Below are 24,868 nucleotides of genomic sequence, written 5' to 3' on the forward strand. Positions count from 1 at the left end.
AACCTGCTTTCCATATTTTTCATTATTTCTTTTGCCAGTACATGCAGAACGCCATAAGAAGAACCATTTGGCCTCACTGTGCATCTCTTTTCTTAGAGAGTTAATAGTAACTTTATTGGTATTTGGCATGCAGATTAACAATGAAAACAGATATTCCATTGCATCTTTGTCACCTTTTTTAAAAATAAATCATGGTTCTACTTTGTATTTTTATCTTTGTACCAGCTATCTTGAGATCTGCAATGAGCGGATGCAGGATCTTCTCAAAAAGAGAGCATCACCTACAGATGATGGGGGCTTGAGCGTGAGGGAGCATCCTAGGCATGGTCCCTATGTAGAGAGTAAGACTGTTTTTATCCTGTATTCTATGTCCATCCGAGCTGTGTTTGCATAAAATCTGATGCAAAAAATATATATAACTCATAGATCTGTCCAAGCATTTAGTACAAAGCTACAGTGAAGTGGAGGGCCTGATCATTCTCGGCAATGCCAAGCGCACCACAGCCAGCAGGGGAGTGAATGACTTCAGCAAGCGCTCTCATGCCATCTTCACCATAATGTTCACCCAGGTGAAACAGTGCTTGATGTTTGAATTTGGCCAAAGTAAAATGTTTGCTAGAGATCTGTGGGTGTTAACAAAAGCCGTCCCCCAAAACCGCTGAGACTTTTATGAGATAATGAGACCTGATCTGTTGTGGTGTTATTTTTCACAAGCTTTCATTTTCTCTGTTTGTGATATCACTTGTATACGGAAGTATATTCTTCTGTGATATTGCCTTTTTTGTTTCCTGGGACAGGTGTGGTGTGATGCAGAACCGTTATACGAGACGGTGAGTAAGATCCACCTGGTAGACCTGGCAGGCAGCGAGAAAGTTGATCCCACACGCACAGTAGGAGGCAGGTTGAAGGAAAGTGCCGACATAAACAAATCTCTGGTCACATTGGGACATGTGATCTCAGCTCTAGGTAAAGGCAGTCAGTCATTTTGCTGTGGAATTACTGTTTGGGACCTATTTACAACCCTATTTTTTTTTTTCTTAGCTGTCAAATCAAACTCTTTACATAGAAATCTATATGAAAGATGGATGTAGCTGTGCAGCAGAAGGGCTCTTAGACCTATACTTTTTACAATGGCCAGCAGAGGGCGACTCTGCTTATTTTTTTTAAATGAGGTTTATTGTTGAGATGTTTGTGGGATGCTTCCTTGTAAAGACTTTAGATGGGTTTATGTCTCAGTCTTTACTTTCTAATATTAATACTAATATTTGTTTTGCAAATGACAGTCAATTACAGGATAAAAAAAGGATATTAAGCAAGATATGCTTAGACATAACTTCACTGACCAGTGAGGGATATCACATTGGCTGAATTTATCTTTTAAGTAGTCAAGTAATTTAAAACACAAACAACACAAAATAAACGACCCTTGAAATTATGGTTGAAATGCATATTCCATTGATAATTAGATGCCTTTTTCTGAAGAATACATATTTAGTAGTGAGCATTTAGTTCTCAGAATTTATATACAACTTGTGGATGAAACATTTTACCTTTCTAGTATTTGACTGAGTACTTTTGTTTTTGATACTCTCAGCTGACCTTGGTGTAGGAGTGTCAACAACAAAACAGATCTTCATTCCTTACAGAGACTCTGTGCTGACATGGCTGCTAAAAGACAGCCTGGGTGGAAACTCTAAGACTACTATGATAGCAAGTATGTATTACTTAATTCTTACCTGTTTTTGATATTGGAAGCATTATTAACCACATAATTCTTTTATTTTCCATCTTCTGTTTTCACACTCCTCATGAACATCTCTTGATGACCCCCCCCCCCCCCCCCCCCCCCCGGCAGCCATTTCTCCTGCTGATGTGAACTACATGGAGACCCTGAACACTTTGCGTTTTGCCAGTCAAACTAAAAACATAGTGAACTCTCCCACAGTGAACGATAATGGCAGTATGAAGGTGATGAGGGAACTGCAGTCAGAGGTTACCAAACTCAATCAACTACTAAAAGAAGCCACTCAGGTCCTGCATATGCTCACATTCACAGGAGGCATAAACATCTTATAGTGTTTCTTGTTCAAAGCTTATTTTGTAGGTTGTATTGTTGTCTTGCTGTTACTTTAGGTTGGGCATGAGGTGCCATTATCCTCTGTGGATGTAAAGGAGGAGCTGAATGAGACAAAGGTGAGTCATCCTCTGCAGAATAGAAATGAAAGGCATTTTGAAGTTCCCTTTTGTAAATAATAAACCTGTTATTTCTGCAGTCCCTCCAGGCAGTAGCATTGACCAAGAACAGAAGCAGCACGTGGAGGGAGACACTGAATATTCTGCAGGTACAAAAATGATTCATTCATGCATTTAAATATGAACGTCTACTTGAGAATCCTCGGGGCCAATTTACCATTGGTGTGTTTGACTCACAAATGCCAGCGGGTTATATTTGATTCTTGGATATGAGCTAGAGGATAAGACCGGAGAGAAGTACTTGTTGCCCTGCATTGTTCCATTGAATAGGTTTGTTGTAGTTCTTCCATTTAATCAGATGTACAGACAGCCCAAACCCCTGTACCTGCTTTTCTTTTGCACAGAGTTGGGATAAACACTTTAGAATAAAATGTGAAGCAGTTTAAGAGTAATGTTAAGCGCCCTTGCTGCTTGCCTAATTTTCTATGTCCCTCTTTGGAATTATTTGTGTTATAATAAATTATGTTAAGAAAGATATAAAAATGATTCCACTTAAAGTTTGGAGCAGAAAGATATGTGATTAGAACAGGAGGGCACAGAGTATAGAAAAGGTTTTTAACACTATTAATCAGCAAAGCAGCAAGCTCCCCAAAGCAGTCTTAGTAGGTTTTACTGCTTGCAGTGAGGAGATCCTGCCAGCTGGTGTCACTGCAAGTCTTGTGAATAACTGCTTCACAGGGAGTAGACTCAGTCTAGCATTTAAATAAAATTTTTACATCTATTTGGATGCAAGTGGCATCCAAAAGGGGAGCTCGTATAATGGTTGTAAAGTTGGGTTGCAACAGTGTTTGGGGAGCCTTACAAAGAGAAACAGAACAGATATGTCTTCTCCCTCAACAAATATGACTTTTCTGAGGCAAAAATGGGGTGGCAGCAGCTTCGAAAGACTCCAAGGTGAAACAAAAAATGGCAGCAATGCCAGCCGAAAGTGAAACTTAACTCTGTTCCTCTGCTGAGTTTATGCCCGACCTCCCAAAAAACACCAAATATCATTTGTTTGGGTCTCCTTGTGTTCAGCCAAGAAGCGTCTTGCATTATGCATTCAACCGTGAAGCGTGCCAGTCATGAAAAGTATGGCGTGACCTCTTGTCTCTGTCATTATACATGCTATTAATGCATTCCTTTTAGTGGTTTTTCATGGCGTTAAGCTATTTTGTTGTTTCAGATTTTGAATGTCTGAATATGTGTGTGTCAGCCATTAGTAATGCAGCAGCAAAGTAAGAGGTTTACTTTGCTTTTATGAGGACATTGTGTAAGAATTTAAATACCATACACATGAATGTCAGCTATATGTGTACGGTGAATAATTAACATTCTATTCAGATGGTGGTTAGTAGGTGACATTTAGTGGTTTGACAGCCCTTTTATTCCCGGGCATGTATCGGAACTCATTAGCTTCTGTCACGGATCCTAATTAAGAGGTCTTGATTATTGACATATGGTACTTTCATTTCTGTCTGTCCAGCATGTTAATTAGAGTTACTATGGTATAAATCTGTTTGCATATTCGAGCAGTGATAACTTTATGCTCAAAGGCAACATCACCCATCTTATTTTTTTTTTTTTTTTTTTTTTTTTTTTTAAACAGCTGTGCTCATTCATGTAGACACATTGTTTAAAATGCATGATACAATGTGACACCTAGGTGAAAAGGCCAGTGCACTGGTGACCGGTAGGCACATTTGTGTTGGTGAAACTCTAAGTGTTTGATGATTGACTTTATGGATTTGACATTTGTCTTCTTGTGCATTTGCATTCTGCCTGGGTGCAAAATGATAAGTGGGATTCCTGCATGGAATGCTGCAGATATTAGAGGTGGAGTCTGTACTAGGATCAGTACAGAGATGCACCTCAAGTGCAAATGGAAGATGGTCATTTTAAAATTCAGCAAAAGCACCTAAGGGGGGAAAAGCTTTAGCTATAAGGTTGAATGCAGATGCAGTATGGCATCAACACGTTTCATATGAGGAAAAAGGGTTGGAAATGGGTTTTATGTACATTACCTGTTCTCTATATCTAGCATATGGTTTTTAATTTAAGAACCATCTTCTCCACATCTCCAAGTTTCATATATTTTGTGTTTAATTCAGGTCCTCCTGTTGCTGAAAGCTTGATGAGAATTTCTGCTCAGGCCTTAAGGAGACAAGTTGACCAAGAGCGGTGTAAACAGAATTTTGAATTCTGTATTCAAAGCAGATTTAGAATGCAAAGTTATTCATCGTCAGCTTCCCAGATTGGTTACAGGGCATGTGGGAAAGAGAAAGTAATTAATATGAGATGGATTCCGGAGCAGCCTCTTACCAGACGGCAAGGAGGCGGCAAGAGATTGAGAGAACAAAAAAGGCAGGAAGAGGGTAAAGTTAAATGTTTTACTGCAAGGAGGCTGGTGGGGGTGGGGGGAACCTTAAACAAAATTATAATATACACACACAGATATTTGTAAGTAGTTCCTACTTCATGAGCAGAATTGCACCCTGCTCCCCCAGCCAACCTTTTGGGTCCCCTTGTAACACAGTGTTGTGGGAGGGACTTCTATTTCAGTAAGATAAAATGAACCACGGCTTTTCTTTGATCGTCGTAGTCTCTGCATTTCCCAGACATGCTACAATCAGCACAACAGCACAACTTAAACCCCGCTCTGAGCCTCGCTATGTTTAATGTGAATTTTATTTGTAGTGTCAGCAGTTAACACAATGTAATTATTATAGCATTTCACAAGCTGTATAAGCCTTTCTTCACATGTGGGCAAATCTTGGCACAAAACTGAACTGATTTTCCTTCTTTTTCATACTGAGCATAGTTAAAACAAACAAAGGTGTTCTTAACTGACTCCTGACAAATCAGCTGATGACAGTGCTAGCTCATTGCATTAATGTACACCTGCAATCCACCAGTGTTAATTTTGTCGGCAAATTTTGATTCAGTTTCGATCATAGCCTTTTGTTAAAACGCCTTTTTAGTCGTACTTGAGGCATCTGAATTCTTTTAGTTTACCAGAGATCATGAGATCATTGATTATGAAGTTGATTCAGTTGATTTAAAATATAAAGTGTTTAAATTTGTTCTGCTTTGACCTGTGAGTGTTGTTCCACAGGGTTTACAGGAAGACTTATTTTCCTTGACATCAAACGCAAAGTGTCCATATGACTTCTCTTCCTCCCCAGTGTTAATATTTTGTTGTTTTTGTGAGAAACTTTGAGCATGGGAGTTAGTTGTACAGTTTACAAATAGCGCCTGGGGGAACTAACCCGGCCTGCCTTTCTAACACAACTTAATTAGTTCTGATTTGATCTCATTTCTCCAGAATATTTTAATTTCATTTTTGCTGTCGATGACTTCATAATAGTTTTTGTCTCTTAAGGATTAGGTTTTATTTAGTTATCTTTATTTTGAAGTTATTGGAGAACACGCAAGCCACTTTGCAACCTACCTCAACTCCAGGTACTGCAGGATTGTCTCTGACACTTGCTTGCTCCGTTCTGTGCCAGGTCTTGCTGCTGCTCTCCCCACCTTTTGCTTTCCATTTATGCACGTGGAAGGAGGAGAGGGCCATACTGCCAAATATAAATTATGCAGATGGAAATAACAATCTGTTTTTATTACAGCGGTCCTGACTTCACCTCTACACTCTTCTTGCTCTGTCCCTAAAATCAGTTAAACTTGACATATTGGCAAGATAACAGTTAATGTCGCTGCAGTCTCCTTGAATCGGTGAAAGTTCAGCATGTTATGTAAAGCATTGCATGTGACAGCTATTGACTGCATGCATGAATGCATGACCACATGCTGATGGCTAGAAGGCATATCAGGCTAATAAAACAACAGTTGATAACCAGTTGGTTGAAATTCAGCTCTCACATGTAGTATGCTCCCAGATAACAAAGCATATTAAAAATAAATCACTTTTAATGAGGTGCCAGGTCTCTTTGATTCTTATTCAATTCTTAACTAGCATTCATTGCAAACAAAAGGCTTTATGCCATTTGAAAACGTGCCTTTCTTTTACATGTCATTTTAACTTTTAAAAACATTGCAATCTGGGATTCAACCTTTTTAATGTGACAAAGAAATCTAAATGCCATTTATTTTTTTCATAGACTGTTTTGGCAAGTTGCTCCGCTTGACAAAGAAGTCAGAAAAGTCGATTGGTTGACTGTGTTTTGAAATGCATATTGTCAAAGTGCTGTAAAGTCCATTAAAATTCTACCCAACCACAAATGATGGCTTTTAATGGAATCCTAAATGCTGCCCAAGACTGGCTGCTGGTCCAGGCCACGGTTAATTACAGTATGTTCACCAGCTGCCTGAGTCTGAACACAGAGTGTGTCCTTGCGTTACACACAGAGTGACTGGGTGTGGTGAGGAGCAAGTGTGTGAATGTGAGGGGAAAATAAGAGGATCTCATCTGTTCCTGGTGTCTGAGGAAAGTGGACACAGTGCATTAATCTGCCAGGCTGCTCCTCACCTCCTAATGAAGTCTGTGAAAAATCCCTTTTAATTAAGTACAGGGGCTGTGGTCGATGCCTCTCCTTCATTAGAAAAAAAGGATTTCTTCCATCTCGCAACTGCCGATGAGAGAGGTGGTGCTGGTGGTGGACGCGTCTCTCGCTTCACGGTCCAATCTATTCGATAGAGCAGCAGGATGAGGTTGAAAGTTACTTTTCCTAATCCGTGGCAATGTGAGGCAATGGTCCACCAGTTTAACAGGAGGATACTTGTCATAGGGCACTCATACATGGGTAGACTCTGGGTTATTCAAGAGCAACAGCCATTACACTGCAAGGAAAAGGTTAAACGCTTAGAGAGCTGAGTTTCTCTCTTTATTGCTCAGTTCTGTGTCATTTAAACCTACAGTTCATCCGAAGCAAAGTGTTAAATTTCTTGTTTTATAATTTGCAAATGAACTGCTCTGTGTATTTACTCAGTCAGCAGCTTGTCAGGTCTTTTCTTTAACTGAACCATACCTTTTTAGTCAAGTAAAGAATGGAATTATACAAAGTAAAATACAGACATGTATGCAGTATAGCTGTCTGACTAATGCTGCAACAATTGCTGGAGGCAGTGAAGCGGAATATGAAGCAGATCAGACTTTTAAGTGTAGCTTTCCTGAGCTTTAGAAATGGCTTTTGAGGATTAAATCGATATTTCTACCTATCGGATTTCCATAGAGAACACTATCAAATTATTATTTAGCAGAGGTATCCTTAACAGATTTTACAGTAAAGTAAATTCTTATTTTTTGACTTCTGATTTAACTTCTGATTTATCTACAACTACAGAGCAGTAATGATCCATAAGTTAAATGTGGTGATTTCTTTAATGCTGTTCACTAATTGATTTGTGATTTTATTTATTTTTTATTTATTTATTTTACATTTGTGCTGACTCATGCAATGTTTTATGGTGGAAAAAAAATCTAAAATAAGCACAGGCATTCACTTTAGTGTGACCTTCCATACAACACTGCTTTGGGCAACACTGTAAATTGAAATGAAAGCAGTGGAGGTTTGCCATCTTCAAGTAACGGCAACATACTTTACAAGCTCTATAGTATTTTGATTGCCATGTACCACTAAAGGCAACAGCACATGTTATAACGTGTGTGTGTGTGTGTGTGTGTGTTGTGGGTGAGCAGTATTGCGTCTGTCACACTCTCTGATCACGATGTACAATTTGACTCTCGCCATGATAATCTAAATGATTTATAGTGTCTCTCTTGCCGGTAGCCAATCTGCTGTTTCATGGTGACAAATGGTTGGAATGCTGCAATTCTGCTTGGCCTTCAGGCAAGGAAGAGCAGTCATAAAGAATTCAGCTTTCTGCTGGTTGCCATTAAATGTCTGTCAGCATTTTTATTTTATATTGTATGCCACTCCAGCTACAGGCTATTAAATAAGCTTTTTGTCTTGTGGTATGTTCTCTTGTTCTCTGTAGGAGGAGACGGTGACTCTGAGGAAGGAGGGGAGTGGAGTGGTGTTGGATTGCTGTTTGCCTCACCTTATCGGTGTTGGTGAAGATCTGCAAAGCACTGGAATCGCCCTCTATTACTTGAAAGGGAATAGTTTATTTGAGCTTCATATTTATGCACTACTCTTGATTTAATCGGAAAGTGTCTCAATTATTTTGTCACACAATAACTTTTTGTGTATTTTTATGATCTTCTAATCTATAGGAAGGCAGAACCATAATTGGCAAAGCATCATGCACCCAAGATATTGGTGAGTTGGGGTTTTAACGACATGCTTCTTACTTCAGATTGGCAGCTGCTTTCTTATACTGACTTTCACAATTGTACTGTAGTGCTCCATGGGCCTGGGCTCCTCAGTGTGCATTGTGTGCTTGAGAACATTGCTGGGACTGTAACCCTGTTCCCTCAGGATGGTGCACTGTGCTTAGTCAATGGCTCTGTGGTCACCGATCCTTGCCAGCTGACTCAGGGTAAGCAGTTCTGTAATATTTAATGTAGAGATGGCACGATACCACTTTTTTATGTCCGATACCGATATCATAAATTTGGATATCTGCCGATACCGATATGAATCCGATATAGTGTTTTTTAATCAACAAAACTGTTTTTTTAAAATATCTTGCTGCATTTTGTATAAGTTCATACTCAAGTTTAAAACAACAACTACACTAAAGCTATTCTGTTATACCTGTATGCAAAAAAAAATATTTCATAGTTCAGCAATACTGATCAATCTAATAAACTTAAACCTACACCATCCTCCCTATTCTGGTATTTTAAAGAGTACTTAGCATAAATATTAAGCAGCCTAACTAATAGGGTTCCAACTCCCAGCAACAACAAAAATAAGTAAATAAAAAATAGGGAACCACCCCTCACGCTCCACCTCATGATGCTTAATCGACGTAACCAACCTTAATTTGATGCAGTGTGAAAAAAAATGCACAGAAATCAATTATTTTTCAAGAAATATTAAATAGATTCAACATCTTTCTTCAACAAAATTGCAGACTGCACAGATGGTACCTTCCCAAAGGAAAAAGTACTATAGCTTACTAGGGTATATATATTAGACTTAATAGTTACTATATACAGTAATGGACTTCTATTTATTTTGCATCAAATTAAAACTTTGGGTGTCAGATAATTATTTATTAAAAGCTAGACATTTTAAATGAGAATAAGAAAGAAAAGTATGTCTTTGTGCCCCCTTTTCCCTGTTAATGCCCTATCGGCCCCCTGGCTAAACTTTGCTAGATCCGCCCCTGCACAGTTACCAGCCGTCAGCTACGTAGAAAAAGATCCTCGAGTAGAAAGTAATAATAAATAAATTCTAACAACAGCTGATCAAGCTTAAACGTGCTGCTGTTGTTCAGCCGCTGGTTTCCTCTTTCTGGTGCAAAGTGGGCCAAAAGCAAACTAGAGACAGGGACTCGCGACAGAAAAGCCGATCAGCTGATCATTAAGCAGTTTCATGATTGAAGTAGCAGCCAGAAGAGGCAGTCGCTCCATATATCGTTTGTTAAGCTTAACGCAGGAATGCTTTACAAACATTCAGAGATGGACTTACACACTTGCTTTACTTCTCTCGGGATAACTTTGTCGGAGATGAAATGCCGGGTTGCTAGCGAAGCTCCAAATGCTATCCAGACCACCGACAGTTCCCGCATGCCACAGCCGCTCTATCACGTGATGCATACTGCTCCGACGTGCTAACGTTCTGAGGTGAGTTACGGCGTGTTGCAAGTTTTGTGAGGTGCTTTCGTGATATTTAATGGATCGGATTACATTTTTTATTTTTCTCCGATATCCGATCCAGTAATTTAGGTCAGTATCGGACCGATACTGATACGTAATATCGGATCGGTCCATCTCTAATTTAATGTACTCTTGACATTCTTTAATGAACACTGGTGCTGGAAATCTATAAGAAAAAAGATTTCTCTCTCTCTCATTCATACATAATCCTTTGGCTTGTGGGAGCCAATACGACTTTCATCCATTTTGAATGCAGTTATATATGATCGCTGCATCACATCTTCAAATGAAATCCACTTTATCTCCCCGGTTCTCCTACTGCCGTGCACTCGGGGCATGAGCGGATTCTGAACACAGCTCTCCATAGGGCAGATGCCATTTCTTTTACTAAACATTTTGAAGGGCGAGAGGCCCCGGACAAAGCTCCAGACAAAGCCCCAGGCCCTCCATTTAATTGGCAGATGGAGTTGATAGGGCCGACAGGTTTGAAGTGGGCCAGAACATTAACCTTTCAAAGGACAGAGGCAAGCCGGGCTGGAACTCTGGCCCCCCTGAGCCGGCACTTCTTGCCAGGGCTGGGAGCTTTCACTGTTTCCTGCTTCCACATCCCCGTTGCTTGGCTTTTGAGAGATAAAAACTTTAAACAGAGCCAGGCAGCACAGGGCCTGGCTATGCTAGTCTCTTTCATAAGCATTTCAATTTATCCAATATCCCCTTCAGAAATGGCTGCATCTGAACCTATTTTCTTGAACAAATGATAGTAATTTTCAGCCCAACAGCAGCTGGATTCCATCACAGGCCGCTCTCTCAGGTACTTTGTCACTCGTCAGAAGTCATTAGTAGAAGCAAGATTAGTAGTCGCTCTGCTGAGAGAGGAGAAGGAAAAGCGGGAGAGACCTCGTGAAAATCTGTGGATATGGCCACATGAACGTGAGTCTGATATATATATAAACCCCAATATCACTTCAATTCTATAGCTTTACAAGACTTCTCAAGTTTCCTTGGACCATTTTCTCTGGTAAATTATCGCCCTGGTCTTGTCCACTGCCAATCATGTTGGGGATTGTGTTCCTGATGGCAATTCATTAACTCACCAGACGAAACTGTGTGGGGGATTTTTGTGCTTTCAGTCGAGTTTCTCCAGTGTTCAGTGTAGATATGGGTCACTGCTATCCCACAACAAAGGGAAGATTCTCATGGCAACAGAAAAATTATGCAGACTGTGCCACACCTCCAAAGGTTTCCTGGCAGATTTGTCACCGGCATCTGTCATTGACTGTACCAGTTTTCCCTATGAATCACATCATATTATTTTTCTTTCTTTCTTTATTTTGGACACCAAATAGTAATGAAGTTCATAATGACTAGTTAATTGGTATTTTCCCATTTTCTTTTCATGTATTATCTCTTTGGGCTCCTTTTAGGTGCCATCATACAGTTGGGAAAAGGAGCCACACTCTGGTTTAACCAACCGACTGCTTCCCAACTTAGACTGAAATACCAGGTATGGTAAAATACTAAAAACCACCGCATGCAGAAAAGATCCCGAGTCTTCTACTACTAGACTTTTTCTAAAGTGTAGTGTCTCTGGGGGGGGAGTGCCTCAGCTGCATTTTCTGCTGGTAATGTTGTAAAAGCAAGTAAACATCATGCTCTTTGTTGCCATAACTACCTGCTGTAATGCCTGCTACCTTTGACAAATATTACTCATATTGATATCATGTTCAAAATCTACATGAGAAAGTTCCACCACATCACCAGTGGGATCCATATGGCTTTGTTTTGATCAGAATATTAACTATGAGCTTTTCAGTTGGTGCAGGTTTTTGCTTGTTTATATAAAACTCTTTTTGTTTTTGAATAATTGGCTCATATCATGGACAATATGTTCCCAACTTTAGGACTTTCTCACTCTAGAAAAGCCTCCTGCTGTTCCTGAAAGGAGGCCAGGTGCAGTGCCTTTCAAAGCTGGCTGCTATTCGTCCTTTTTGCAACAGCTTCCTCTTGGCTTTTAGTATTTTTAAAGAAGCATTGTGTGAAAGCACAAACTCCCTCACACTCTTGGATACTGCAGGCACTGTTTTCTCTGCAGTAATATATCAATGTAAAGCATTCCTGATTTAAAATCTATTGAAGGCATATTTTTAGTTGGTGATAAAATAAATGTAAGAAGACTTGGATACATTTCATCCAGTATTAAAGTAGAAAAAGTTGACGCTATTAATCAATTAAAAAGTTAACGAGGATTTACTCGACAACTGCAAGTCTGCCACAGCATTTGTTACTGTTCAAATTTATTACGGTTAATTCAACTGTAACTAAAAACTGAAACTGGGTGTGAAAAACATCTCAGTTAATGAAATAAAACCTAAACATTTTAACAATATGGCTTTAAGTCTCATTTATCCAAATGTTGTAATGTAAATGCAACATGCAGAATATGCAAGTGCTCAGCTCTTATCCTCACTGTTCTGAACATTTTTAAACTGCATATAGCTACAGTCAGCAAATACTGATGCTAAATTAGTTTAAACTGAATGAAAAATAAATACCAGTAAATTAAAAACAACTCTAACATCAACACTGTGGCAACAAATAAATTGTCTTTTAAAATGACAGAGCAATCTCTCATTTACTTTTTATTTTCCATATATATTTAGTAGGGGTGCAACGATACACAAAATTCACGGTTCGGTTCGGTTCGATACTTTGGTGTCACGGTTCGATATTTTTTCGATACAAAAAACATGTTCATGCCTTTTTAATTTGTCATTTATTAAAATTATAAATATATATTTTAACTCAAAAGTACAGTTTTTAAATTTAACCCTAACCCTTGTGCGTGTTTTTTATTTTGACAGCGAATGCGCACCTGCGGACCACTTATGTGCAGCCCTGGTTATTTAGCTCGTCATATTGCAGCCACAGAAATTCTTTTGTCCATGAAACCATAAAGCTGCACTTTCTTTTTTCCTTATAGTCTGATTTGTCATAACTTCTCCGTTTTGTGGTAAGCTTTTCTTTGGCTGTCACTTCTTCACCCTGACCTGTCTTATTTGGCTCAGCAGAACTAAAATATATATCTGTCTGTGAAGGTTCTCAGTCATCCAGGTCATCGTAGTCAAATATAAATCCTGCTGCTTTTACACACGCACTCACATAAGCTCAGCGATTCTCTGCGCGATCAACCTCTCACATGTTTAAGCTTGCTGCGGGAGATTTCACTTGTCATGTTTGCATAGTAAGCTAACGATTAATAAGACGATGTCAGAGGAATTGGTGCGCAAATTATCATCACTCACAGATCAGTGCTGTCGCTCTCTATACACAGTTCGCACGCTTGCAAAGTGAAAGCAAAAAAACAAACGCAAATTCAAACGCAATTTCAATATGTCACATATTGACAGTGGCTCACCGATGCCAATGACATAATTACCCAGCTACATTTCTGAAAGAATGCAAAAGCATTGACATATATTTTTCCTTCCTACAATAGCCCGACGGGCAGGGCAGAGATAGATTTTGGTAGCCCGACTGAAAAAAATCGCTAGCCCCAGGATGTCGGGCTAGCGATATTGCAAGCCCTGTATCTGATTGAGGAATCACTCATCTTTGGAAAAGAGAGTTTATTACAGAGAAATGTCTCTTTCCAAAATAAAAGCTATACTATCCGCTTCTTCTGGGCTATATTCTCAGCAGCATAAGGAGAATCATGTGCTAACAGCTGTCTAAATGACTCGGCTAAAGTTAGTAGCATGCTTGTTGTTTTTGTCTTTGCACTAGGATGATGTAAATGTGCAGTCATATTCGTTGTGTTCCCACTAGTGCTTTCAGGTTAATCTCGTTGAAATGACCTTAACGCCACAACACGGCAAATCTCCGTTAACGAGCTACCGCCGATCGCCCCGTGCGTGGGGCTAGACGGCCAACACGTTAACGAGCTAACTGCGCTAACACACTAGTTCCCACCCATGTAATTGAGCATTGCATGGCACATCCAACATACTGTTTTACTTGAGTCCATGACTCGCTTACCTTCGGGGTCATACGTCACATGAAAACCAAAATAATTCCAAACGCCAGATCTGAATGAGGGTGGGGGAGGTCCATGTTATAAGGAGAGCTTAACTTCTGTCTTGCTAGCTTGCCCTGCGCTCTTCCTTCTGACTATGCTGTCTGTGTTGAGCGCTCAGTGGATCTGCGCTCGACAGTGCAGCCTAGGCGGAGTAGTCGAACGCAGATTCACTGAGCGCTCAACACAGACAGCATCGTCAGAAGGAAAGTTGATAAAATAAATTACAAATGTTGTATTGTTCGATACATATGCGTACCGAACCGAAAGCACTGTATCGAACGGTTCAATATCGATACGAATATCGTTGCACCCCTAATATTTAGAGCTATGCTGTGAAATGAACAGTGTACAATTAGCATTGAGTCCTTTTGACATTTTTGTCTTTTACATGGTAGCAGGCATTGGGATTTATTTTACGCTGATCAACAGAAAAAACATCTGAAAATCTGAATCATTATGCTTGAGTTATTTCACTCATGTGGCCATTTGTAGCTAGAAGTTGAATGTGGAGTGAGTCCCGGTGTGTTACAGATTCTTGTTAAAATCCTGTATGGTGCAGCTGCTGCTGAGTAGGTTTCCAAGGTTCATCTATTCAAGATATGACAAAACGTCTTTGTCGCAGATTTACTCAAACCACCTCAAAAAGGAAAAGTAAGGTTAGTTATTTAAAAATGCGAATACAGTGTTTTACCTTCTCTATGTAAAATAAAGACTATTCTCTGTGAGCCTCTATATGAGAAACACTAGGGGAGCATGTTAACAAAAGGAGCTCTGAAACCATTAGATGACGCTGAGAGACTGTAATGTTGCTTGGCTGCTCACTACTCAAAGCTTTATAGCACAGTGAAATCATGTCATGACACTGAGTGGACATTTTCAGACCTAGTCTCCAAGAAGATCATAATGTTGCACTTGGCTACACACAAGTGTTGAAAATGTAACTAAAGCATACACGTATTCCACAACTTCTCTCTCAACGTTTGTGTTTAAATGTCACATTTTTGGTTTTGGACAGTTAAAGAAATGTCAGATGCGGTCCACCTTAATGTAGTGGAAAGGTGGACGAGGGCTGAGTTTCTCAGGCTGTCCATGGAGCACTTAAGGCACCATACACTGAGCCTCTTTAACATTGAAAACTATATTTGTAGCTTGGTGTTTTCAGCCAAATAAACTGGGGGATGAATAATTTTATAAGCGTGATTGATTATCAACCCTGGTGCTTTGCACTTCGAATGAAATGAGTAGTACAATGTTAATGTTGCTAAAATGATCACACTAAGAAATTGGAACTTTTATTAAAGTATCAGTGCTCAGTAAAGTTACGAGATGAAAAAAAAGAACTTTGTCAGTGAATGGACTGTCAAGCCTGCAACTTTGAGCACCCTGTGCTTTATAGCATTTCATGTTGTAAAATTGATTCACACACCATTTTAGATACAGTTGTACTTCTGGCTTTTGACAGCTCTCTGCTCTTTGCATTATTGAAAGCGGCACGCTATTACAGCCAAGTAAAGCACCGGCATCCAGGCCCCACTGTGGTTCCAAGGAGACTCTTTAACATTCATTTTTAACATCGCTTCTAAATGAGATGGTCTCAAGAGTTTCACTTTCGCTTAGTCTGAATATGTGCTAGCACATCTAGACTGTAGCCTGTATCTGTTGTGTAAAAATATATATATATTTTAAAGTGTTCTGTCTGAATATTAATACAGTTTTACTAAATATGGAAATTGTATTGAAGAATGAAATACTTTACGTACTACCACTTTATTTTAGCCATGTGCGATGGATTCATACGGTATTTTTCTATTACCTGTTTAGACATTTCTGCAAACACTAAAAATGAAGACGCATCAACTAAACCTCTGGTCAAATGCAAATGTAACATAGGCAGCTGTCACTTGTTTCTTATACCGAGGCAGATTTCAGTGCTGTGTCATTCTGTTGTCTGCAGAGTGGATTGCTATCTGTGTTCAGCCCATCTGTGACCGACTCGTCCAACTCTACTGAGAATTTGTCCAAGGCGATGGTGCAAAATCGATGGTAAGACATATGCAGACATGTGTAATGGCTCTCTGCACTTTGTGAGCCCAGCATAACTGCATTCATTCCACCTCAATCTCTGCAACGTGCCTGCTTATTGAGCAGCATTCGTTGGGCACACAGACCAAATCAAAGCCATAAATCATGGCACCATTTCTGTGAGGAGAGGTGGGAACATACAAAAAGCCATTCTGTAGTGCTTATTGCTGAGCCCATGGAAATCGGAGCAGGCAGCTCTCCTACAACCAAGGGCATGTCCGAGAATGGCACCTTGTTCACTAGGTAGTGACCTGCCCAGTGTCCCATTTTCAAAATTACTGCAACACACTTAAAGTTCAGCTCCCCTGAAAATTCCCACAATACAGTTAAAAAAAATAAAAATAAAAAAAATAAGTGTGGGGGGGGTTTACTAATGTTCATTAGTAGTTATGCAGTTTCCCTTGTTTTACTCCATCTGCAGCAGATTCTTCTCTTTTTAGGCCTTTCCCCCCCCCACTTTCCTCTCTGTATCATCAGTAATGAATGATCCAAGGGGTGTTTGATTTATCTATTTTTAAAGTACAGTTCACTTGCTTCAAACCGTTCTGTCTTCACATTTTTGGCATTTATTGGTATTTGATTTGTGAATTTGGTAGAGTAAAGACTGTTTTAATGAGCAGCAGTGATGCAAAATTGCAGCCTCTTTTCTAATTTTGAATAGCTAACCAGGTTTGAGGTTTGACTATATGCCAACAAAAAAAAGGTACTTGCACTGCAGCCCCCCCCCCCCCCCCCCCACCTTTTTAAAAATTTTTATTTTATTTTTTTTAAACAATAGCGTACCATGATGTTTATCAGCGTTTGGTAAGGTGAAATCTTCATGCCCTGCCACTCCTTTGAAATTGTGAGTGTTGATTGATGCCAGTGTCTCAGTGTTCAGTGAATTAATGTCCAAAATCTTATTCACCACCTACTAACACTGAGCGTTTTGAGAGACATCCCTGGTCTCATGATCTGCTAACCCTGATGTTTTACAGCATGTGGAGCTGTCTGACACATAATTTCCTTCACACCGCAGTATCCCCATCCTACTCATGTGATTAATACTGCTTTCAGTCTGACACCTGCTTCCCGATCCACTGGTCTGGTGATGTTTGATTTAGATATGAAAGGGTGAATACACATGTATATGGGTTACTACACGGCTTATGTTGGCGGAATAGTGTCTTCATTATCCTACATCAGAAACTTGGTCTGTTGCTAAAGGGAGAAAGGAAGTCAGTCGTGGTGAGTGGTGGAGATAGATTGTCAGTGTTCATAGCAGATCAGAGAGAGACTGTCGACAGAAGGAAAAACTCATGCAATGCATATGAGGCACATTGCAAAATAAACTTTGGTTATTGGGTTCTGCTCTGGGTGTCAATTAACACACATCATAAAATATTAAATGATGTATTCATTGTATTTAACATCGCCTCCTCTCACCTGGCAAAGTGCCCATATGCACTGTTTGAGCATAATGGTTCAGTGAAGGACTTTTTCGCTTTATTCAGATATGTGTTCAATCTTTTTTTCTACTTATTTGCATAGCAGAATCTCCCTCGCAGCAAGGACAGAATGGATCTCACTTTACTGAGTCATTTTGGAAATGATCCTGAACAATAAATAAGAGCAAATCATTTAAATTCAAATGCTGGCTTTGGAGATCTGTTGGGGTCTGGGAATGACAAAAGCCATCAGTGAAAGGACTCGCAGCTACTAGGGGAGGTGCTCTGTTGCACCAAAAGCAACCTGCCTGTTCAGTGGGGTTGCACACTTTTGAGAGCGCTAATAATTTGGGCAGGAAGAGGCTTAATGCATCACCACAAATCGTTTTGTTTTCCTCACCTGGCTTTGCCTCCAAGAATAAGGTAAAATCACCTCTCCAGATGTTGTGACAAATCTGCATAATAACATTTCAAACTCAGTCCTTTCATTGATATCGAATTCCTAATTGAATATGATACAAAATTAGATGACTTTGTAGCCAGTTCAGATGTTTGAAGACTAAAATTACTCGCGGGTTTTTAAAAAACAGCAAAAATGCAAAATCTCTCTTCACTAGCCTTTTCAGGGATTTGGAATAAATATTAGAGGACAATATGAAATGTGCATTTGGAAGGCATGTACACTCTTTCCGATTTCAGATTTGTCTTTAAAAACGGTCTAATTTAATTTTCCCTGTTAATCAGTCTACACATGATTCTGCACAATGTCAAAGCAAGAACTGTTCATGTGTTTTTATAATTTAAGAAATACTGAAAATATTTAATTTACAGGGTTATTCAGATCCTTTGGGCTTTGATTCATCCTCCTACCAGCAGTCCTTGAGATGCTTTTACAATTTAGAGTCCATTTGTGCCTGATTGTATTCATCGGACATGAAAGGTTTTTATGAAAGATCTCACATTTGATGGTTTAGGTCTTAAGTTTTAGGGCAAACTGGGATACAAGGTCAAAGTATACACCTAAATCTTGTGTAAAGGCACAGAACAGGCTATAACAAGCTGTAGTATTTATTATTCTCCAGTGGAAGAAGTTTAAAACCACTAGTTTGTCTTGGCCAACCAGGCAAGTGGGGTAATGTGGGACAAATGTGCTTGGTTAGACAAGCAGCCAGGAAGACGGTGGTCACAGTGAATGTTTCAGAGTTTGTATGGAGACAACTGTCATTGCATCACTTCACCAATCAGTCCTTTATGGTAGAGATGGAGAACTTGGTCCTAACTGAAAGGAACGTAACAGCCTGTTGTGAGGTAAAATACAGCCGAATGCCACGAGAACCAAAGTCCTTACTCACCATCTATTATGGGGCCAACTGTTTATAATCTAACAAAATGGCAAAATACAGCCGAGAAAAACCAAGTGTCAGTGGAGTCTAGTAGCCCACACAACAAAGGAAGGATATAATACGGTAGTCACACAAAGATGGTTATCAGTGGTAGGTCTGTACAGCTGTAGAATATTAAGGCACTTTATGATTATGTGTGCACTTTAACATTGTGGTCAGCTAAGACTGGGAAAGTGCTATATAAATGCTGACTATAATAGACTTATTAAGATGTCATTAAGACCTGAGGTGAAGGGAGTAATTATGGTTGCTTATTCTGTTAAATGACTGGGTGTAAAACCATTTTAGCCTTATTCTTTCATCTGCAGTTGTGGCAGTATTAAGTATCAAGAGCAATTAAAGAGAAAAACAAAAATAGAATTTATAACTGTAAGCAGGCTAAGCTGTTTCACTAGGAATGGTGATGTTATGAGTTTGGTCCGTATGTGATATCGTTCTTGTTTGTCTCTTCTCAAAACCAATTTGTTCTGAAGCAGATAAGGCCTGCAGCATAAGTTACCCTGCTGTACCCCTGTTAGCACAATGGTAACTTAGTGTACCGAAAACCTGTGGTTGTGATTTATTTTATTTTTTTTATTTTATTTTTTATTCCCCCCCCCCCCCCCCCCCCCCCCCCCTTGCTAAACCCCAAATCCTTTGTAGTACAGGCTTCTGAACTGGTGATTCTCATCCAGTCACACTGAACTTGAAAGATTCGGGAGAGATGAACGAGTCTTTCAAACTAAAGGTGTGTCAGTATGCATAACGCTCATAGCTTTGTGTGTGGATTATTGAAGAAAAATGGACTGTATCCATGTGAAGATGTAGAAAAATTCAAAGCGTCTGAGAACTTTCCAAATGCACTATAAATGTCATGACTTGAGCTTTCAGTATGTAGACATAAGATGGATATTCCTAGGAGAGGCAGGAAAAGGGCCATGTTGCCTGTAGAGGCCAGGTCATATGCTTTCATATTGTGTATAAATCTATGCCCATAAGACTCACTTCTTCCCTTGTAAAAGGGACCCCACTGTGTTTGATTCATACTTTATTAAATGGACTGCGTAGCAGAGCCACAATTTTGAAGTCCAAGTTGAAATGCAGCCATTTCAAACCCAGAAAGTCTGGACTGTGAGCGCTTCCAGCGATGGAACCAGCCAACTGGTGTTTGACCCGAAACAACATTTAATGGCCCCCTATGCTCTGAAAGTCCCTTATCTGACAACCCTCTCAGTATCCTCCATCTCTGGTCAGAAGGCCAAGTGCCAGCGTTTTTCTCTCTTCCATTTTTGACCGCTGACAAGCTGCTATTACGAGCTTACATCACCTGAAATGGTATAATTTCACTGGTTAAAGTTCCTCACTTTGGGAGCTCCTGTGTAACTTAACACTTGTCTAGCTCTGAATGTCAGTCTTTTTATTTTTTGTTCTTCTGTTCACTTTAAGTCATTAAGTCAACAATGAACATCTTTTAAAAATGGCCGCACAATGTATTTTTACCTAGATTATACTATGAGATCTGATGCAGGGTGCACGTCAACTGACCTAGGACTTCGTATATCACAATTCATAAAATCTGTGGTGGTGTCTGTATGACTACGTGGGTGGAAACAGAGCTTAGCCTGTGGGTTGGATAGCAGCAGGTCCAGGAAAACAGTGGGGAACGCAATCAACACAAGGATTAGGAGGCCATGGAGGAACAGAGGGAAACAACAGGGAGGCAAACTGTACTTTGTGGGGGTGTTAATGAATCAGTTTCTGTGTACCGATTTTATGAAGCCATGTCACAGAACTCTGAGCCTCTGCATGTGAGCTACAATTTGTGAACAGCAGGAAACACTGATTGCAAAAATGTGGTCAGCTTGGGAATCCCAGTACCTGTTTTCTCTTTTTTCTTTCCTTTGGTGAGCAAACATCGCAGAGTACAGGACATCCTCTCTACTGATCCTCAGGATCTGCAAAAATCCTTTAATCATCAGCAGGACCTGCACTGTGTCCCTCTTGTTGATGCTGTCAATGCTTTACTGCTCCCGCTTGCACCCTTCATCAACCTGCTGCTTATATACAAATCTCAGCCAAAGCCAATGTTTACTGTCAGAAGTCTTTCTCAGCTGTATATTTGGTTTCTGCTCCTCCCTCTGGAGTGCTGAGTATTGTATGTAAATCCTCAAATCAACATGCACAGATTCTATTTAATTTCACAGCTAGTCGAGTGGCTCTAATCTCATCCAGCCATTTGGGCTGTTTGCTTTTCAAATCTAATGGATGGGTTTTGTGAGGATAGGGTCGGGAGGGTATTGCAGCCTTGTCTTTTCTATGCAAGCTGATGTCTCCAGTGTGACACTACAGCAAATAATTAAATTGCTTCTTGAAAACAAAGACCCTAGCAACACATATAAGCATATAACTGCAGCTGTATTGTGCTCCCACATCCTCCCATTGACACAGTTTTTGAATATTGTTTATGCTTGCTGTCTCTTCAGCCAACACATCCATCCGGCTAAAAATGCAGAAGTAATGTCCAAAGCCTCAAGCGTCTGTCTTGCCCCTACCCCAGCAAGAACGTTTGCGACTACAGTATGTATGCATATTTTTATATTTATTTTTTTTTTTTGTGCAGTTGCCAAAAAGAAAATCAAACTTAAGATAATGGAGGGATTTAGTCATAAAGCCGCTGCTGATTTCTGCATGGAATTAGATATGACTTAGTTGTTTTGTTGTTTGTTTAAGGAAATGTATTAAAGCTAAAACACAGTGTGCCAATAGTGAGACTTGGATTTGCAGTTTTTGTTTAATGCAGTGCTATATCGTCGCTGTACAACTGAAGTTCTAGCCCCTTTTTAGTGTCAGAGCAAATGTCAATATCCACCCCCTCTCCAGCCAGGCTTAATATAGATTTTTATGAGCCATGAAATACTTTCTCTTGCTTTTTTATTATGCACATATTTAATGCCTATTAAACTTTCCTTTAGAGGTTTCAAAGAAAATGACACTCATTTCGTGAAAGCATTTTGCAATGAGAGTACACTTGTTCTATATTTGCTTCTTAATGCGGTGTTCTTCAGTTTGTTTTCCTATGCATGTCTCGATTCAGATATAAATGAATACACATGTTTTAAGGAGAGTTTATTGAAAGTCATTTTTAAAAATGTCCTTTTGTTTTCCACATACTCAATGTAAACTAGGACACTGGGCTACCTAGAAGACGTTTCATCTCACACGGTAGTTTTGAATCGGATGGAGAGAACCTGCAGAATGGAGTAAGCGCCAGGGATGGCCAGGAGCGGGACTTGTGTCATAAATCAGGGCCTGGGCTCAGGTCTGAGAGGAAAGCTCAAAGTGGGACTGAAGTTGCAAGCTGTAAGGGAGAAGAGGGCTGGTCAGGGGATGCCAACCTCCAGCAGACAAGTGTCCTGGGCCTGGGTGATGGATGTGGCACAAAGCCAGAGGGAAATGCTAATGAGATCCAAGATGATGGCACTGACTGCTACAAGGGGAGACCTCGCTCTGGTGGGAGCTCATTAAGTGGCATGTCCCACCTGCAGAGCAGCAGAGGAACCAGCTCCATGTCTATCCTCCCACAGAGCAACACTCATTCTCAGCTTGACACAAAGCCTCTTGACAGTCACACAGGCTTTTGTCCACCCAAAGAAACCACCATCACGAAGGAGTGTAGCTGTGGAGAGATGGATGAATCTGAAAATTTAGAGAAGATCCCTGGAGTGTGTGCGACAAAGGCTGCAGCAGCTGCAGTTCAGAATCTGAAGCTGAGCTCTTTGTTCAGCAGAGTTTTTTGGATTGTCCAGGATGCAGGACGTCTGCTTTGGAGCTCTTCCACTGTATTGCAGCAAGTCACAGAATTCAGATTTCAACCTGTTGGGGCTCGTTGGTCAAACAATTTTATCTCTCTGGTAAGAGAAAGCAGTGTTCTGTCTATTTTAAGGGACAGCCATGTCTTCTCCACATTTAGAAGCAGCTTTATCTTCTCTCTATTAAAGGACAGTCACATTTTTTCATTGGTGAAAGAGCTGCCTCTCATACAGCAGGTCCAGATGGATATAATTCAACTCCTTCAGTCTGAGGAGGCTGCTCAGATGATTCAAGGCTGCATTAATCCTGAAAACTCACAACTCCCTGTCCCGACACCAACACAAACCCTGAGTAAGGCTGATGAATTGCCAAATGATGTACAGCTTGTCTCAGGGGATATCTTGAAAAGGAATGAAAGTATGTGGGATATGGAGTCAACACGAAACATGGTTGATGGTAATGTGAAACAAGGAGATGAACTTATTACAAAGCGGTTGCAACTGAAGCACAGCAGTGTGAAAGAGGTTACCTGTGAACTTAAAAACTCAAAAACAGTTCAAATTTTCATTCAAACGTTGATAAAATTTCCTGATTCCCTTGCAAACCTGCAAAATCTGCCACCCCAAAGCATGATGGACCATCTACAGTCTGTCATCTCCACTTCAGGCCTCCCAACTCAGAAGATTCTTACTCTCTACTGGCTGAACGTAGCTAAATGCAACAAACCAGAGCCGCAGTCTGCCCTCTTGATCCTGATGGAATCTGCGCTTTACACACTAACCTCTGAATCTGGTCTCTTAGTTTTGTTCCATCACCTCCCTTTGTGTCAGTTGAAGGACATTCAGATAGGCCTAGCAGGCCAAAGTCTGCGTTTGATAAGTGCTACAGAAGAAAGCGTCCTTGTTGTCTATACCTACAGTCAAAAGCATACTCAGTTGTTGTGTAGGGCCATACTTAATATCATCTGCCCTGGGGACTGCAGGGTACCTCGGCACCCACTGCTGCATGGAAACTTAGCAGAGATGTCTTTAGGCTGGTGGGTCAGTGTACCTGAGCTGCTGCTGGATGCTGGTTTAAGGGTTTGCTGTCAATTTCAGAAGAGTCTTGCCGATCTGATATACCTTCTTCATTGTAATATGAATCACGAAACCACTCTGGGAGAGGTGCAGCTGAAACTTTACACAAGTGTAGCAGTGCATATCAGTCCTAGTACCCACAGTAAGCACGTGGCTCAGTTTTTACTTACAGATACACACCTCGGTCTGGTACGAGAGGATGCTGTCTGTCACTCACTTTCACACTCTGTCACCACAGCTCCCTGCCGTCCCCACTTCCACGGCTTAACTCTTCGGTGGTGCTCGGATGTTCGCTGCATACTGGTGCACGACGAAAACGAGAACCGGCCTGTCAGGCTGGATGTAATCTTTGCAAAAGCACAGGGCAGGGGTCACCCTGAAAGCGTGACTAAGGCAGCTACCCTGAGTGCACATGCTTTAAATTCATCTCCGCATGCAGAAGTGTGGAAATTAACTTTCAGTTGCTCCGCTGAGGCCGCCCGCCTGATTAATCACTTGTCAAATGTCTGATCAAGGACTGAACGGCCAGTAATGAACAGCCCAGCTTGAAAACTCACTGACAGGGAGCAAAAGTGCATCCCAAGCAGATAGTGCAAAGAATCATTTTTTTTCGCTATGAAATTATAATGAAAATGTGAAGTTTGAAGTTTGCTTTTTTAAATTTTGTGATATTAATGTTGCGTGACTTTGGCACTTGGAAGATTTTATCTTTAAAACGCTTGAATTTCTTTGTTCTTGCATTGATGTCTTTAGAAAATAGTTTGAAGGTCTAGCACTGAAGATCAAAGAAGTGTGCTTAGCAGTTTCATTTGTTTTAATAGACATTGTAATGTTTTTGAAGCCTTTTAAATGTCTCGTGACCAAATTCTTAAGATGACTTGCATTGTTTGTGTATTTATTATTCATTTTCAAAATTCTAATATTTTAAATTTTTCAATAAATCCCTGCATATGTTAAAGTAAAATCGGAGTTTGTTTTTTTTACCACTTAAAATGCAGATGAGCTCTGATGGTTGAGACTTGAAATGCAGACAGCAA

General features: G+C 40.2%; 1 protein-coding gene across 1 annotated transcript in view; it reads left to right on the forward strand.

Annotated features, from left to right (window-relative positions):
- kif16bb (kinesin family member 16Bb) overlaps window positions 1-24,341 on the forward strand; it is a 29,132-nt gene extending 4,791 nt beyond the window's left edge. The window contains exons 6-18 of the mRNA XM_085369868.1: window positions 226-341; window positions 427-569; window positions 798-966; window positions 1,595-1,714; window positions 1,856-2,031; window positions 2,134-2,197; window positions 2,287-2,342; window positions 8,188-8,305; window positions 8,424-8,471; window positions 8,554-8,691; window positions 11,404-11,483; window positions 16,009-16,097; window positions 22,172-24,341. Of these exons, the coding sequence (XP_085225994.1) occupies window positions 226-341; window positions 427-569; window positions 798-966; window positions 1,595-1,714; window positions 1,856-2,031; window positions 2,134-2,197; window positions 2,287-2,342; window positions 8,188-8,305; window positions 8,424-8,471; window positions 8,554-8,691; window positions 11,404-11,483; window positions 16,009-16,097; window positions 22,172-24,341 (3,487 nt within the window). The remainder of the gene's footprint in view (window positions 1-225; window positions 342-426; window positions 570-797; window positions 967-1,594; window positions 1,715-1,855; window positions 2,032-2,133; window positions 2,198-2,286; window positions 2,343-8,187; window positions 8,306-8,423; window positions 8,472-8,553; window positions 8,692-11,403; window positions 11,484-16,008; window positions 16,098-22,171) is intronic.
- The last annotated feature ends 527 nt before the right edge of the window (window positions 24,342-24,868 follow it).

This window comes from Diplotaxodon limnothrissa, linkage group LG13, assembly GCF_057381915.1.
Source record: "Diplotaxodon limnothrissa isolate DT_005_m linkage group LG13, D_limnothrissa_male_GT1.1, whole genome shotgun sequence".
Taxonomy (NCBI): Eukaryota; Metazoa; Chordata; class Actinopteri; order Cichliformes; family Cichlidae; genus Diplotaxodon; species Diplotaxodon limnothrissa.